The following is a 16,673-nucleotide window of genomic DNA, read 5'->3' as shown; positions in this document are numbered from 1 at the left end:
TGGTGTCTCTGTAGGCAATGGACATGTGCTCCAACGTGGTGTCTCTGGCCAAGGTCGCATGCTCCAGCTTAGTGCCATGGATGGGTGCTCAAAGGTGATGCCTGCTGCGCACCAGCACTCAGCCCTGCTGCTGTGTCACTCGCAACTTTTAACTTGCAAGGCTTTCAGCATCTCTCTTTGGCAGACAAAATGGACTGGGAGATGCGAAGAGACTAATAATAGTGCAATTACACTCCCTCAGCCTGTCAATACTAACAGGTGCCCTTGAAGCTGGTGCAGTCAGTGTCTGAGTCTGGAGTTGGGCTGCTCGTGGAGGCAGAATGGTGCATCTTAGTGCACATCACCTCTGTGAGCAAAGCAGTGCAAAGGCACTGACTCAGGACTCGTTCCTTGAGCACATTTTTCCTACGTGCCATAAGCTGTGTCTCATGCTCTTACGTGCACGTACAATTTTGTAGACAGCCCGATCTAAAATTGCTATCATTCTCTTGTGCATGAAAAGATGTCATGAAATTAACTCTGTGGGAAGCAATTGCCTTTTGTTGCCGACACAATTAGTGTGGATTGTCCATTCTTCTCGAAAGTTCGACTGTGACGATGCTCTGTGTTAGTACAGCCTGCAGGGCCAGATGCACTGAGCTCCAGCAACTTGCTTTCAGCACGCCGTCGTCATTTCTGTCCCATCTCCTTAAAGCCAAATTGCCAAGCCAGTGGCGATTTGTTTTTCTCCTCCTTGCTGCTCCATAGCATCTGATGGCTGCAGAATGCCTGATCGGTTTCTGTGGTCTTTCTGAAGAGGCAGATTGTGATGCTTCGTGGGGATGCTGGTCTTTGTGATGGGTGGGAAGAGCACAGTAGCTGCTTTGTGGAATAGCAGTGACAAGGAAACAAAGGCTCTGATGTAGGAAGATTGCAAGGTGTTTATAACCCTTCTACAATGCTTCTCTCAACCCTTAGTTGGTTGTTTAATCGTTTCGTTCTTCTTAGATAGCTGAAATTGGTAAGTTTTGACATCAAAATTACATTAATTCTGTGGATTGATCATCATGTCATGTTTTTCCTCCCAGACACAAACAAATACTCCGTATATTTCAATGTAGGTTTCTGGTTGGTTGGTTGTTTTTTTTTCCCTCGACTCAATTTATTAAGAGGAATTCTGTGAGTTTACATAGTTGAGGTTTCATGAAAATTACTCTTTTTTGAAAAGCGTTTCTGTTTTCTGTGTATGGAATCAGCAGTGCTATCAGCCATGATGAGTACCTGTGGCTGGTGTTGTGTTGGGAATTGAAGAGGCATGTTCACAAGCACGTATTTCTCATCTTTCCATCTCCTCCCCCTGATTCTTCACTCCATCCTGATGTGCTGCAAGTGGAAAAAAGAATTAATTTTCAATGTGACCACTGCATATGAGCCAAGGTCCCTGCACTGTGCCCATCTAAGAGAAACTTGTTCTAACACAATTTGCTGTTCAAAGTCTTCTTTCTTTGCAGCCTTAGAAACAAATACTGCAGTGGTCCAATCCAGAAATACAAGTGTAAAAATTGTTTAGCTTCTAGCCACAATCTTTCCCTGAGTGCATTACTTCCCTCCACCTTGTCCTTCCTTCCCATAGGTTTTCTACATTGCACAGCCAAAGAATTGCTTTATACAGTAAAGGAGACACACAGAGCATTTTTTTGCTTTCCCTTACATTGTATCTGTTTTGGTTATTCCATGTGCTCATTAATTTTATACATGTATGATGCACGTGTATCATAGAATGGCCTGGGTTGAAAAGGAGCACAGTGCTCATCCAGTTCCAACCCTCTGCTGTGTGCAGGTCACAACCAGCAGCCCAGGCTGCCCAGAGCCACATCCAGCCTGGCCTTGAATGCCTGCAGGGATGGGGCAGTTCCACATACAGCAGTTCCCCCTGAAGCCCATCTCACAAGCTGGCTCATCTCACGTTCCTGTTTTCCTCTCTCAAAAGCAATGTGTTACACTTCAGCTCAAGAATATTCTTGCATCTTACGTCAGGTGTAAGTCATCCAGTTTGTGTAGGCAGCGATGAGAAGCTCAGTCCAGGAAAGCATGTTTTGAAGAACTGCCTACCTGTGAGCACAGGTTATGTGTGTGCACAGGCAAAAAGATTGCCTGCTGAGTGTGGGTAGGGCTTAAAAAAACTGATTTTCATTTGCAATTTTTTGTTCTCTTTTTCTATGGCCTTAATGACTTCAGAAAATGGCTGCAGTTTTTTCACTTCCACTTTTTTCATGCTAGGCTCGATCTCCTTGTGTGCATGCTAAGGGATTCAAACACCTTGCTGGAAACAGAGGCTCGATTCTCTTCATAACTTTATAAACAGAGCCCAAAGGGAAGTGAATTATGTGGGCAAAGTTGAGATTTAATCAATCCTACCCAGGTTTGAAATACGAAGTCTGATCTTTGAGTCTGTCCCTTATGTTACAGAGCACTGAGGAGAGTTCTTTATCAATAATAGCCTTCCTTTTTTTTCTTTCTTTCTTTTATTTTTTTTTTTTTTTACTCTCTTTCTGTGATTCCATTTGATGTCTGTACAGTTCAAAAACTGACGAGTTGTAGATGTTGAGAAGCTGTGGGTGCCCCATCCCTGCAGGCACTCAGGGCCAGGTGGGATGGGGCCCTGGGCAGCCTGAGCTGGTGGGGGGCAGCCCTGCCCACGGCCGGGGTGGCACTGGGTGGGCTTTGAGCTCCTCTCCAACCTGAGCCATGCTATGATTCTCCCTCTCTCTATCCAAATATGCCATTAAAAGACGTTGTGGTGCTTTAAATGTCTGTATTTTGGTGAAAGTAATACTCCCCGGAATGCTTGCATAGCGCTGGTAAATATTAGCAAATAACTTCCCGAAATGTTTAAGTGAAAATGGGTCTAGAGAGTTCTCGCTTCACACTGCATGTTTATTTAATTTGAAGTTTGTAATTGATGCTGTTCTTGGTAACTGGGAGCAGATGTGAATGCAGATAACCAAAAGCTTTAACTCGTACTGCCTTGTGCTGTTAGTTAAGCAAACAAATTTAGGTCAGCAGAGCAAAGGAATCTGTGCAAACAACAGCCGGATGGGATGCCCTCTGGTTCAGAATAAATACACAGAAATCAACTACGGTTGAGCTGATGGCTGTGTCAGACTGTGGGGTGTTGTCCTCGTGTGCCCTGTGCCTCTCATTAACCCCAAAGCCTGCGGGTGTGCAAATATTCCTTGAGTCAGATCCTGACGCCGGCCCAGACCTCGATGCTGGACTTCCAAAGCAATCAGTCAGCAGGCTTAACGTAGCAGCATTCCAGCATGAAAAGCTTCAGTGGCTTAAACTTCAAATAATTTATTTCTAAATTACTTCTACTGTAATTTTTATTAATTCAAATAGGCTTCCAAGCTGATGTAAAACTCAGTAAACGCAAGGAACAGTTTAATGAATTGAAAATAGGATTGAGTCTTTTAAAGTAAATGTAAAAAAATATGCTCGCAGTAATTGCTTAGATGGAAATCAAGTCTTAATAGCTTTGTTAATGATTTGTAGCGAATATTGCATTTATGAGAACATATCAAGCTGATCCTTGTGCAAGAACCTTGTTTTGAATGGGTTTGATAAAATCATTCCCTGGGAGCAGTTAGTGGTGAATAGAATGGAATCATAGGATCATAGAATCCTTTGAGTTAGAAGGGACCTCTGAAGGCCATCAAGTCCGACTCCCCTGCAGTGAACAGGGACACCACATCTCCATTAGGTTGCCCGGATTTTGGCTTGCACTGCTGCTGGAATCTTGCAGCACAGCCTCTGCTGGAGCCTGGCTGTGGGCAGGTGGGGGCTGAGGATCACTTCTGGTCGTTGGTGTGCTACCCACAGCAGTCTGTGATCAGCATCAGACCCAGTTGGCTGGGTGTAAAGTCTTGTATCGCGGTACTATAAGTTCCTAAGTGAATGATGCTATTGCATCCCTTAGCTTTGCTTAGGTAGGCTGTATGTGACAAACGTTTGTGCTGCCGTGGTTGGAAGTGTTGAAGAAAATCGTAGTGGGACTGTTGGTAGCACATTTGTGTGGCTGGGTGCTCATCTTCTGACCCGAGAGGTTTGACCATGGTCAGTACAGTAGCAGCTCACTAAAAAAAGGTGGAGAGAAGGCAAGAAAAAAGACAAACCAGAGCATAACAACCATCTCTGGGTGTTTTGAGTCTCAAAGTTTCTCCCCCTTCCTTGGGCCACCTATAAGTGAAGCTGCACTGTGGTTCTCCCCATGTCCATGCAGAAGGCAGACAAGCTGTGAGCTGCCCACAGGAGGGGCTTTGGTTCCTCTTCCCCTCTCCAACAGAGCTCTGCTTTGCTGTAGCCTGACGTAGAAGGTGTGGAAAACATGAAATGCAAAATGCTTCTTTTTCTTTTTTTTTCAAATCAAGGTCCTCTGCATTCTTTATAACGCGAACCAGATTTCTCCATGTGCATCTGATGCAATGATTCAATTCATTAGAGAGAGAGTTTGGAGGTGGTGACCTGTAAATGATTACAAGACTCCCACGGCATAATTGCATCGAGTTCGTCTTTCCCACCTCTGGACATTAATAGCACCCACTGATGAGATGTAGTAAGCGAAAACCAGTTCACAAAAGCATATCTGCTGAAGTCAAAGGACAGATGCTTCTGAAAGCAGATTTTTCTTTTAAGGTAATTTAACAATATTCATCTTTTTAAGGGAGGAAGGAAATTTCTGCTGTTCCCATGCATATGGCATGGAACATCTGCTCCTGGGACTGGTATGAGGATTAAGACATGGAGAGGTGGATAAGTCCAGGGAGATTTTTCCCTGCTCATCATTTTTGGTCATTATTTAAAATAGAGGGAATGAAGTGACTTGTTTGCTCTGTAATCACAGAATCACAGAATTGTAGGGGTTGGAAGGGACCTCCAGAGATCATCGAGTCCAACCCCCTGCCAAAGCAGGTTCCCTACAGCAGGTCACACAGGTCAGCATCCAGGCAGGTCTTGAACATCTCCAGAGAAGGAGACTCCCCCACCTCCCTGGGCAGCCTGTTCCAGTGCTCCGTCACCTCACTGTACAGAAGTTCCTTCGCACATTGGTGCAGAACTTCCTATGCTGCAGTTTCCGGCCGTTTCCCCTTGTCCTGTCTCCACTCACCACTGAAAAGAGTCCGGCCTCGCCATTCTGCCCCCCACACCTCAGATACTGATAGACCTGGATCAGGTCCCCTCTCAGTCTTCTTTTCTCAAGGCTGAACAGACCCAGTTCACTCAGCCTTTCTTCATAGGAGAGATGCTCCAGGCCCTTCACCATCCTTGTGGCCCTCCGCTGGACTCTTTCCAAGAGATCTCTGTAATGAGGCCGTACGGTGGTCATTTGGCAAGCAATTAGCTGTACAGCAGTCATTTTTCCACTATTCCCATCATGGACCTCTCTTCCAATTACTCCTCTTTAATTCAATTGTTTCCAGGATGGTCAAGAGGAGGAAATCCATCCTCAAATTTCCTGGTGTTGCCATCTTGAGTATTCCAAATGAAACTTTCAGACGTCTCTTATGATTTTCATATTTCCTCTTCCTTTCCTTCCTAAGGTGATGGCCAGAACCTGGTAACAGAAGATGTGACGGTAGTGGAGGGGGACGTTGCCACCATCAGCTGTCGAGTCAAAAACAGTGATGACTCCGTGATTCAGCTCCTCAATCCCAACAGACAGACGATTTATTTCAGAGATTTCAGACGTAAGTTCCATTTTTTTATTATTTGGTAACAACTTTTCCTGCACTTTGTTCGCAGTTAGGATAAAGGATATGCTGAGATCTTCTAATTTTATGTTGGACACTTAAAGTTTAGTCAATTCTTTAGAGGGCAGATCAGACAGGCAATCATAATCTTTCTCCTTAATGGAAACCTTGATGGACCCCTTTAAAAGTCAGACCATCTTCTTTGCAATAGGAATTGATTGTAGTAATTCAGGGTGAATTGCAATTGAGTGCCAAATATTTAGCTGACACAAACAAATTGAACAGGGCAAAGCAGAGACAGTGTAATGTTCTCAGAGGTAATCTGTTTGGTGGCAAAGCTGAAATTTTCAAGACGATCTCTGCCTCATTATAGCCAAAGCAAAATCTCCCATCACCTTGGGGTCTGCTGAGCAAACCTGGCTTTGTTTCCTCTCATGACCATACCACCTCATCATAGCTGGAATGAGATGTTTGAGATGGTCTGTAGTGTCGCAACGGGGACCAGAGATACTGGGACATTGTACTGGGTGTTATAGGAACATCTGGCAGAGCACATTCTCTCCTGAAACACCTTGTGCCCTGTCTACAGGCAGGCTGTGGAGCCTGGCTTGTTTCACTTGTGCTAACATTTGTGGTCTCTGTGTTTGCTGGTAAGATTTGAAACATTCAGTTTCCAGATTTCTAAACAGCCACTACTGGTCATGGAAACAAATGTTAAATTATCCTTTCCCTGCTTCTTTTATTTTTTATGCTGCCCCTGGTTTACTCGCTGCACACAGTCTGAAATGCAGACATATAGGAGTGGATTTTCACAATAAGCAGTTTACCTCTGCATCATTAAGCTGTCTGAGCCATAGAATCATTGAGGTTGGAAAAGATCTCTCACATCCCCATCCCACCATTCCCACCACGTTCCCCAGTGCCACATCCCCATGGTTCTAGAACCCACCCAGGGATGGTGACAACCCCCCCACCCCCCTGTGCAGCCCATCCCAGTGCCCAACCACTCTTTTGGAGAATAAATTTTTCCTAACACCCAGCCTTACTCCATTGGCACCTCTGAAACTAAGCCTTGATGCTGTGCCTGGCTGATTTACTTCTGTTGATTCTTGGTAACGATTTGAGAACAGAAGCATTCGATAGATCCCAGCTGTAACTCAAGAGCAGGATTCGAGCTACAGGCAGGAGCTGCTTTAGATGCTGCTCAGATCTCTGCAGACTTTTGACTTTGTGTTGGGAAGAGAGACTTCTGCATCTGTCGCCACTGACGATCCCTTTGCTCCACAGCACTGAAGGACAGCAGGTTTCAGCTGGTGAATTTCTCCAACAGTGAGCTCCGAGTGTCGCTGACAAACGTCTCTATTTCTGATGAAGGACGGTACTTCTGCCAGCTCTACACAGATCCCCCGCAGGAAATTTACACCACCATCACAGTGCTTGGTAAGGACCCTATGGGTGCTCGTGGCGAACCTCTCTAATTGCTGATGAATTTTGTGCTTTCAGTGTTCAGACTGATCTGATCGTACACTCAGTATTTTCTTCCCAAACTCGGGGATGTGAAGGATGATATTGTAATGAAGACAGACAGCATCTTTGCCCATCCACGATATTCCTTAAGGGCAATTATTACCAACAGTGTAGCTCAGGAACCTCCTACTATATGAAGATGCATAAGTTTTGCATGTTTCTCTGTTGACTTATCCAGCGAAATGGAAAGCCAGCTAATGGGAAGCGAGTTTCCTATTAATTGTAGCAATTTTTTTTCACACTTAATGGAAAATAAGGTCTTTCGCTCCCCATCCTAAAGTTGCTCACTGCTTTAGGAACTGCTGTTGAAGAGTTGAAGTTAATCTATCTCATCCCTCCCATTCCCACCAGCCAAAATACGTTCACAGCGGGTCACACTGAGCTCTTGCCTTGCCTTCTCTCGATGCTTTGCAGGGCTGTGGTGGATGTGCAGCTGTAAGGCTGTGGTTACCAATAATAGCAGCTCACGCTATTAGCGCTCATTCTGCAGATTAGCTGCGGCTTTTAAGATTCTATTAATAGGAGAACCTGAATCACGGAGGATGATATGATGTGAGATCTCACTTGCTGATTAGTTTAAATCTTTCTCCTTTTATTTAATGAGATTTGGTTCTTACGTTTCTATATGTTGCTTAAATAATGTTTATAAGCGGTTCTACTACAGCTGTTAGGTTTATCAACAGCTTTTAACTTCTAATAGTTTCCAGTTTCCATGTGGATGAGAAGCTCTATTCCAGCTTTTCTCAGTAATCACACCTAAACAAAAATACTGTGTTGTATTTAATTTCCCTACTTAACTTGAAATAATGCTATTTACTTGATTCATCTATAAGCTGGGACTGCATGGGAGATGTAATGCAGTTGGGTTTTGGTGGTTTTCCTTTTAACACACGTTAGGCTTTAGAATTCAAGGAGAAGTCTGATTTATTTTCTTTTGTAGGTCTTTTGCTTCAGTTCTTTTTAGATGTTCAATATGACCAGTGTGTGCCTGCCTCTCCCTGGCATTCATAAAGCTGTGAGCCTTTCCTGTGAGCCTTCATCACGTGCTCAGGCAAAGCCATAGTTCACAGGGCAGGCAATAAAGACAGATGTTTATTATTAGAAGGCTGAGGAGGGAAGTGTTTATCTTAGCTAACATTTGTACTACGAGACAGGGTGTGCAAAGCCAAGGATAACATGTCTGTCTTTTCTTCCATATTATTGACTCCCCGATTAGGAGAAAAAATGGGACGGGGCTGGGGAGTAGTTATCCATGTCAGTACATCGTCGGTTCTCCTGGGGATTCATTCTCCACCAAAGATCTCTTAGTCATTACTCAGTCTCCTATATATTTTAAGTCCTATCGAAGAGTAGTTTTGCTGATCTGCTTCTAATGATACTCTCTTTGGCGAGCAGAGCAAAGTTTTGAGGCATCCTTCTTTGTAGTCAGTGTTAGAAGAGAGCTTCACACTTTCCTTTCCTTCAATAATGTTCTTCCCTCCTCTTCCCCGCAACTTTAATGCCTTCAGTGAGACTATATGTAGATTTATTCATGCTTAATTGGAACATGTGAAAATCTCCAATATGTAGTCTGTTCTGTTCTTCTTACAGAAAAGCCACAAGTGACTAATTAGTCCATTTGATCATCTGGATGATATTTATACATATTTGTTCTTCATTAGCTGAAAAACGCGTTAGTCACATTTGAACTATACAGTTGCTTAATCACATCGATCAGAGCAAAGTTGAGTTTCCTTTGGAAGTTCTCATTTTTTTTCCCTGTGAGCACAACTCCACGCCACGTGAACTCTTGATGTTCATTTTTTCTCACTCTCCAGCTACTGGTGCTTCCATGGGGAGAGACTCCTTGCTTCTGTGTCGTCACTGTTAAGCTTGTTTGTCACGACTCTGTGTTAGGCTGCAGGCTGAAGCTCTGGCCTGTTTCTGAATATTACTGCCTTACGTTTCATGCAAGACTCTTGATCTGTACAGGAAAGTGGGGAGGATGGGCAATTACCATCCTAAGGAGGCTGCCGTGCAGTGCAAGAGTTGGTCACTGGATGCACAGTTGACTGTCTCCTCTTCCTGGGGTGCTTTTGGGTTTAGTTTGGTGACTGCAGTCCCATGTGCTCCTGTGCTCGTTGCCTTTTGAGCATTTTCAATGAGCTTGATGGTCGCTGGCCTGCTTCCACTCCTTAAGGCTGAGACTTGAAACTGAACAGCAGGAGAGAAAAATTGCCTTCCGAGGTTAGAACTGCGGTAAGTAATGCGCTTCCAAATGTCAGCCTTGGTGTTTCCTCTCCCTGTCAGCACAAGTCGAGAAATGTGCGTGAAGTCAAACTGTATTTTTAAATAGCAGCGTACACAACTGAATGCTGTGGAAGATTCAGACTCTTCTGCAGAGCGGTGCCTTGGTAGGAGGCAGAACTGAAAGATAAGGATTTGATAAGTGATAATTTGTGAAACCACTCTGATTATTAGGTGGAGAGTGAAGGCGCTTACTCTGATTACTGCAAAACCATCTATCAAAGGACTTGATCGATTGAAAGATCAAGTAAATGCTGGTGGCTAGTTTGCTCCGGTAGGCTTTATGGGTTTTTCAGAAGTCTTTCTTGTCTTGTGTTAGCGATCAGAAAACGTCTTACTTGCCTTTTCATCAAGCATGTGTTGTGATTTTGGTTTTTGTTTTATTTCTCTTTCGTTTTAGTCCCACCACGCAATTTGGTCATTGATATCCAGAAAGAAATCGCTGTTGAGGGAGAAGAGATTGAGCTGAACTGCACTGCCATGGCCAGCAGACCAGCAACCACCATCAGATGGTTCAAAGGAAACAAGGAGCTGACTGGTATGTGCATCCTCCCAATCACCTTTTTTTCTTTCTTTCCTTTTCACATGCTGAAATGATTTATGTAACATTGTCTGCTTGCTCTCTGTTGTCTCCTTAAAAAAAAAGCAAGAAGAAAGCAAGCTGTTTTAAACGCCAGCTCAGGAACAAAGGAGTATGTGGGCAGACATAAATTATCCTTTAACACAGAAGGGCTGAACTTCATGTTGTCCTCTGCCTACCTGCCAGACTTAAGTATAGGGATCTAGAGCCTTTCTGTAACTGCAGGTGACCTCGAGGAGCCCTAAAGCTGCGCGGAGAATTTATTTCTCTGCCTGTTTGTATTTTTCTGCCCTGTTTTAGGTATGAGTAAGATCGTCTGTGCTTTGAGCTGTGCTTTGACTTTCAGTTCATCTTCATACCTCACTCTTTTGTTTATGGAGTATTTTTCCTGTGTTCAGTTGCATATTCATACAAGAAGTGTTTCTCCTACTCCCCTCAGCCTGGTTGCTCCTGGTATTAGCACAGTCGAGTTGCTGACACTGATTGCATGTGTCATGCTGTTAGTTTTAAGTCTGCATGTAGATGTGAGCTTGGTTGACAACACCTTTGTGCTGAGACAGTGAAGGGCTCTCTACAGAAGTCCAGACTCATTACTTTAAATGCAACCCCCCTACAAGGGCAAGATAAAATCCTCTATTTAAGTACAACACCTACAAGCATCTGAGTATGACACATGCTGAGCGTATGCTGATAAAGGTGGAATGCAAACCTGCTGCTGCTTGAAGTGGTGCCCCACTGATTTCCAGCACCTGTTGTCATCTAAACGTTACACAGATCTTCAAATGATCTCTTTCTTGGTTTTCTTTCCTATTCTGGCAGGCAGCGGTGCAATAGTTTTTGACCCTTCATGCTTGACCTGTCCAGCTTCTTGATTGAGTTTTCTTGCGTTGGCAATTGAATCCCAGCTTTGCTTTAGCTTGGAAGACTGCTGGGCTGAGTAGTAGCTTCTTGAAATACCAGTTCACCCTGTGGAGTCTTTGGATGTTTTTTAAACAGAAGTCAGGAAACTGAAATACTGGGTTAAGAATAGATTGAAGCCTTTCCTCTAGGCATAAAGGGATGTCACTTTCTGCAGCTCTCCTCATGTTTTACTCAAATGTATTTATCCTGAAATATTTTTGTGTTTGAAAGACCTTTGTTGCAAGTTACTCCTAACATTCTGACCGTGCAATCTGGGTTCTTAAATAAAAAGCCACAGATAAGAGTATTTGGAAGCACAGTGGAGGAACACTGTCAGCAAGTGATTGCAGAGGGCATGGCAAAATCCTCTCTCCTGTCTCTTCTTTCCTTTCTTGGTTCTGTGTTGTGTATCACATCACCTTTCAGGTGGTAAATCCTGCAGTTACTCTCATGGTTACTCTCTCTGGAGTACAGCTGAAATATTTCAGCCTATCAATATGACTTTTAATTAAGTTAATCTGTTTAATCACCTTTCTAGCTAATTGTTGATTCCAAAGTGGGAGGGGATTTGTAACTCCATTGATTGAAGAGTTCAGGGATTTGGGGATGGTGTAAAGGGATTGTTAATCATTGCGATAGTATATGGTAGATTTTAATCAGAAACAACTTCACGGGGAGGTGTGTTGCTCCATCCCCACATACCTACCTGCCATAAAGCCTTGTGTCTAAAGAAAGGAAACAAGTGTATGAAGGCAGCGTGTCAGCTGGGCACAGAAGTTAGGAATGTGAATGTGCATAGATGCATCTGTGTGATCGCTTTGTGCTCTTCTTTTCCATTTCCTCCCCAGGCAAGTCAGAAGTGGAGCAGTGGTCTGATATGTACACAGTGACCAGCCAGCTTTTGCTGAAAGTGGGGCGGGAGGACGATGGGGTCCCTGTCATCTGCTTGGTGGATCACCCCGCTGTCAAAGACTTGCAGACACAACGCTACCTAGAAGTCATGTGTGAGTAGCAGAACTTCTGATGGTTTTAACATATAGAATCACAGAGGAGCCTGGGTCGAAAAGGAGCACAGCGCTCATCCAGTTCCAACCCCCTGCTGTGTGCAGGGCCAACCAGCAGCCCAGGCTGCCCAGAGCCACATCCAGCCTGGCCTTGAATGCCTGCAGGGATGGGGCATCCGCAGCCTCCTTGGGCAACCTGTGCCAGTGCCTCACCACCCTCTGGGTGAAAAAATACAAAATTACTCACTGAAGAGTTCAGGAACAGCTTGCTGTATGTTTAGGTGAAGCCGTGGAGGTTGTTGATGGAACTTATGGCCTGTTTTCAAAAACTGAAACTGAGTGTTGTTTACCATTTAATTGGTTAAGTTTTGACTTTTCCCAGCCCTTTCATTTACTTCAGATTTGCACCATAAAAAGTTCCTGGCTGAGCGTTATGATCATCAGAACAGACTAAATCTCAGGGGGTTGGAGGGTTGTTGTTTTTTTTTTTAGCAAAAATCTCTTTGAAATGCTTTTCTCTGATGCCACATAAAAATAACTGGCCACCATTGTGAGTTTACTGCAAAAAAAAAGAAAGAAAAAAAGCCACTGTGCAAAAGAAGCATTGGTTTTGTGCATTGTGAACGTACAGCTGCAGCTGTTTTTCTAAAGTAGGGCAGGATGAAGTGCATGGAATCTCTAGTAGCATCCCTGACAAAGGCCGAGCCACTTTCACTCTTATGTCCCCGTCATGTTGGGTGTTAATAATGCATTGCACTTTGTTTAGGCTTTGTTCTGCTGTATGTGACGTTAACAAGGTCTCTGAGCAGTTATCTGGAAATACCTGTGGTCCCAAATGCAGACGTGCCTGACTTCCAGCTGCTCTGTGCATATGCTGCTGCTCAGAAAGAGCTCCAAAACCAAAGTGAGACTGTCCTCACTGCATAGCTTTGGTGCCTCAGAAAATCAGGGCTGCGCTGATGATTCCCAGTGCTTATTTTTGCAGGTTGACATCGACTGCAACATTGCGCTGAAAGGGAGAGAGGAGGTTGTATTAATTTTATTTCATTTGCTTCGTTATGTAGTTTCATTATGAACGTCTTGGTTACAATTCTCATATCTCTGAAACTAGCGTGAAGTTATGTTCCTGTAATGAGGAAAACAGAAATGATCAGATACTTCCTAAATTGGCAGATACTAGATTTCTTGTGACTGCGGTAATGTGTAATTCATTTATGCAAACTTAATGTCCATTAACATTTCTTGTAGAGCTCCATTAGCTTTAATAATACATTAGCACCTTTGTGAGGCTTGATCAAATACTTAACAGGGGAAAAAAAAAATCCTATCTCCCCTATTATGTTGATATTGAAATCTTCCAGAGTTTCTTCCCCTTGTTTGAAAGGGCATCAGATTTCCTTTAGGCTTCCTTTTAGAAATTGCACTGAAATCCCCAATACTTTGATGGATGGGAGAGGACCAATGTTTGTGGGGAGGACAAAAAAAACAGTAGCAAAATCTGTTCTGTTTTTCCTCTCTATCAAATGAATCCCATTTGGAGTGCTTTCATTTGCAGTCTTTACAGGGTTGCTCATACAATGAAGGCAAATCACATGTAAAATACAGTTACTTGAATGTCCTTTGAGACGCATGTGATCTTCTGATAATGTGTTGGAGGCTTCCTGCTGCAAAGATTTTACCCTTACCACTGATTTTAGTGTTCCCTGTGGTTGTTCCTGGAGCTGAGCATGTGCCTGTTGGAGTAGAACTAACACAGCACCTCCTTGCGAGGGTGAGGGGGTGGGTATGAAAAGGTCTTTTGAGTGCTCTGGTCGGAGTTAAACTCAGAGCTTGCTAACAGAAGCTAAGTGTATATTTACGGGGAATTGACCCGTGTTAGTCTAGTTAGTTTTTTAGTGGGCAGGAGCAGATGGCTTGAGAGAAGAGAACCAGAAGAGAAAAACACATAACGTCATAACCTTGCAGCTCCCAGCAATTAGTGGCTTCGGGACTTCATGTGCTGGAGGACACCCAGGCATGAGCAGTTGGTTCTTCCTGCTGGACCTGAACCTAGGGTAGAAAAGGAGTTTGGAGAGCAAACCTTTACCCCTGAGCTTTTCTGGCTTTAATCTGATGACTGCAGCTCAGTTCTGAGGGAGACTATGAGCAGGAGCAAAATCTTGTCTTCACCAACCAGCATCTCAATCAGTGCTTCTGTTGGCACGAACTCAGCCTCTTGGGGAACTTTGACAATCAGGCTTAATTGATACTTTCTCAATTGCTTTTTAGATATGGGACTTGCAATCAGAGCACCGGATCCCTTCCGATGACTGTTGATGCACTTCTACTGACCATTTTTACTTTTCAGGCACGCAAAATGCCATACCTCCAAAAGAAGCAGTGATTAGCAGTCACCCATCGGGCCAATGCGTTTGGTTTTTGCTGCTTCTCTTGCAGCCACGGAGGCATAACTCCAGATCAGTCAGCTGCGTGATGTTGGTTGAGCATCTGCTGTTCCATTCTCTCCCTCTAAGTCTTGCCTATCTGTACCAAGGGCACAACGGATCCACCTTTTTGGCACACCAGCAGGACGTAGTAAAGTATTTTCTCAGCACATGTTGTATTTCTCTGCACTTAATGTTTCCAACCTGAGCATGTTGGGGAAGGATAGGAGGATGATGGATGGAGCCTTCTTGGATAACGAGGTATTGCTGTCTGACTCAATTTCAAGGCATGGAGAGATTTTTCTTGAAGAGATGATTTAAAAGTTTAAAAACAAAATGAAACCACTGAAAACAGCAGAAATAACATGTTTTGTGGTGGGGGGGTGTTTGTCCTCATGGAAACTCCTCAAAGCGCAGCCTGCAAAAGGGAACAGGCAGTGAACTCAGTGCTGGTTGTATAATGTTGAAATGAAAAAAAAATTAGAAAAAGGTATTTTCAGAGGTCACACTCCCACACAGCTCAGCCATTTTTCAAGAGAAGGTTATTTCTGCTGTTCCTCATGTGCTCCTTGTGGGAGCAGTGCCTTTGTGATGCTTCCAAATGGAGGAAGCAGAGCAGAGATGGGAGCAGGGTGCGGGTCCGGCTCCATTGCAGCCCAGTGGGAAGGTTGCAGACCTTTCTCCCTCCAGTGTTTTTATTCTACGTCCAAAACATTACATTTTCTCTTTCTCAAGTAGTTTTCTTAAGGAGAAGCATGCCAAATATGGTTCAGGGACCTTGAGGTGTCACTGAAGATCGGGGATGCTCGTTCTTGTTTTGGTGCGTTTGGAGGCGTTGCCTGAAACAAGCATCTGTTTAATTGAAATGCTCTTCTTGGCGAAGAAAGGGGGAAAAAAAACAACAAAACTGGTGCAAAAATGGAAGTCTGTGAAGTGACCTCCTTCACTGTGTTCTGAGAGCAATTCATTTCAACATTTTCGCCTGCAATGTAGTTCAAAGGAAATTGCCAACTTCAGGGTTTCTGGGTAACTTCAGGAGCATATTTCAGGCTGGCCCTTGGCTGCACCCCAGGCTGCAGTTGCTCCAGTTGTCCTGAACCACAGAGGAGCAGATAGTGCTCATGAAGGGAGACGGGCACGGTGATTTCAGACTCTGCAGAGTTAATGTGTGGGGTTTGTGATAATGTTGAACCTTGGAGCACCCCGTGCATGTGCAGCACTAAACCTGGTGTCACCATAGCCATCATTTAACAAGGCAGTTGTTCTCTGTCCGCGGTGTGATTTGTCTTCTTGTTGTCCTCTTCTCTGCTTGCTTATTTCTAAGTGTCTCCTCCAGTGCTGAGCGTGTAGAATCTTTAAGGACAGGCGCAGTTGTTTTCTTTGTAACCTGAGAGATAGGAAGGGCTGTTTTGCTCCTCCTCTGGCAAAATAATTAAACTGTTGCATGATCTGATAAGGGTCCATAGTACATTCTGGTAATTCATTACTGTACCATAAGCTAAAGTTGAAAAAAATGAATAGCAGCTTCACCCGAATCTGAGCAGTGCATGTAGTGGGTTGTGGGGAGGGGATGTTTTGCTGTAGTCAGCAGAGTGATGACTAAGATGTATTCATGCTGAGTATTAACTTGTCCTACTCAGGGAGTAAGCTATTTATTGCATATGTAATGTGGCACAGCCTGGCCCTTTGTGAAGCTTTGAGATAAATGCTTCCGTATGAACGCAGAGTGTGTTATTAAAAAGAAATCTCTGCAAACAAGCATTCTGTAATATTTATGAAAATCTCCTGGTAATGCTTTTTAAAAGCAAACAGAGTTTGACAGATAGCGCCGTGTACTCACAGTAACAACGGAATTTCATGCTTGATTAATAGCCAGTGAGCACACAGCCCTGTGCAGTGGATGGCTGCAATATGTTGTGTGGTGCTGGCTTGGAAATATATGTTGAGTTGGGCTCAAGTTGCTTTCCTTTTGTGATTCAGATCATTCAATGAGGGGTGGAAGACCAGGGTGTTGAGCGTAATTTTAGAAAGGAAATGAAGCACCAAAACACATTAAAATATCATTAAGGAATTAAATGGAACCAGATAATCTGAAACATTTAGGTTCAGCTTTTGTGGTACTTTTCTTTATGTCGTTATGCGATACTGGAAATGAAAGTGTGGAAGTCCTGATTTGACTTCTCTTCTCTTCTCTTCTCTTCTCTTCTCTTCTCTTCTCTTCTCT

General features: G+C 43.8%; 1 protein-coding gene across 1 annotated transcript in view; it reads left to right on the top strand.

Moving 5' to 3' along the window:
* The window catches only part of CADM1 (cell adhesion molecule 1), a 156,973-nt gene that overhangs the window by 100,450 nt on the left and 39,850 nt on the right, over positions 1-16,673 (top strand). The window contains exons 2-5 of the mRNA XM_042882243.1: positions 5,580-5,726; positions 7,017-7,169; positions 9,943-10,080; positions 11,871-12,026. Of these exons, the coding sequence (XP_042738177.1) occupies positions 5,580-5,726; positions 7,017-7,169; positions 9,943-10,080; positions 11,871-12,026 (594 nt within the window). The remainder of the gene's footprint in view (positions 1-5,579; positions 5,727-7,016; positions 7,170-9,942; positions 10,081-11,870; positions 12,027-16,673) is intronic.

This window comes from Lagopus leucura, unplaced genomic scaffold (assembly GCF_019238085.1).
Source record: "Lagopus leucura isolate 7727_CA_CO unplaced genomic scaffold, USGS_WTPT01 Super-Scaffold_100034, whole genome shotgun sequence".
NCBI lineage: Eukaryota > Metazoa > Chordata > Aves > Galliformes > Phasianidae > Lagopus > Lagopus leucura.
Note: the sequence above shows the minus strand (reverse complement) of the source record. Positions and strands in the feature narration are given on the sequence as shown.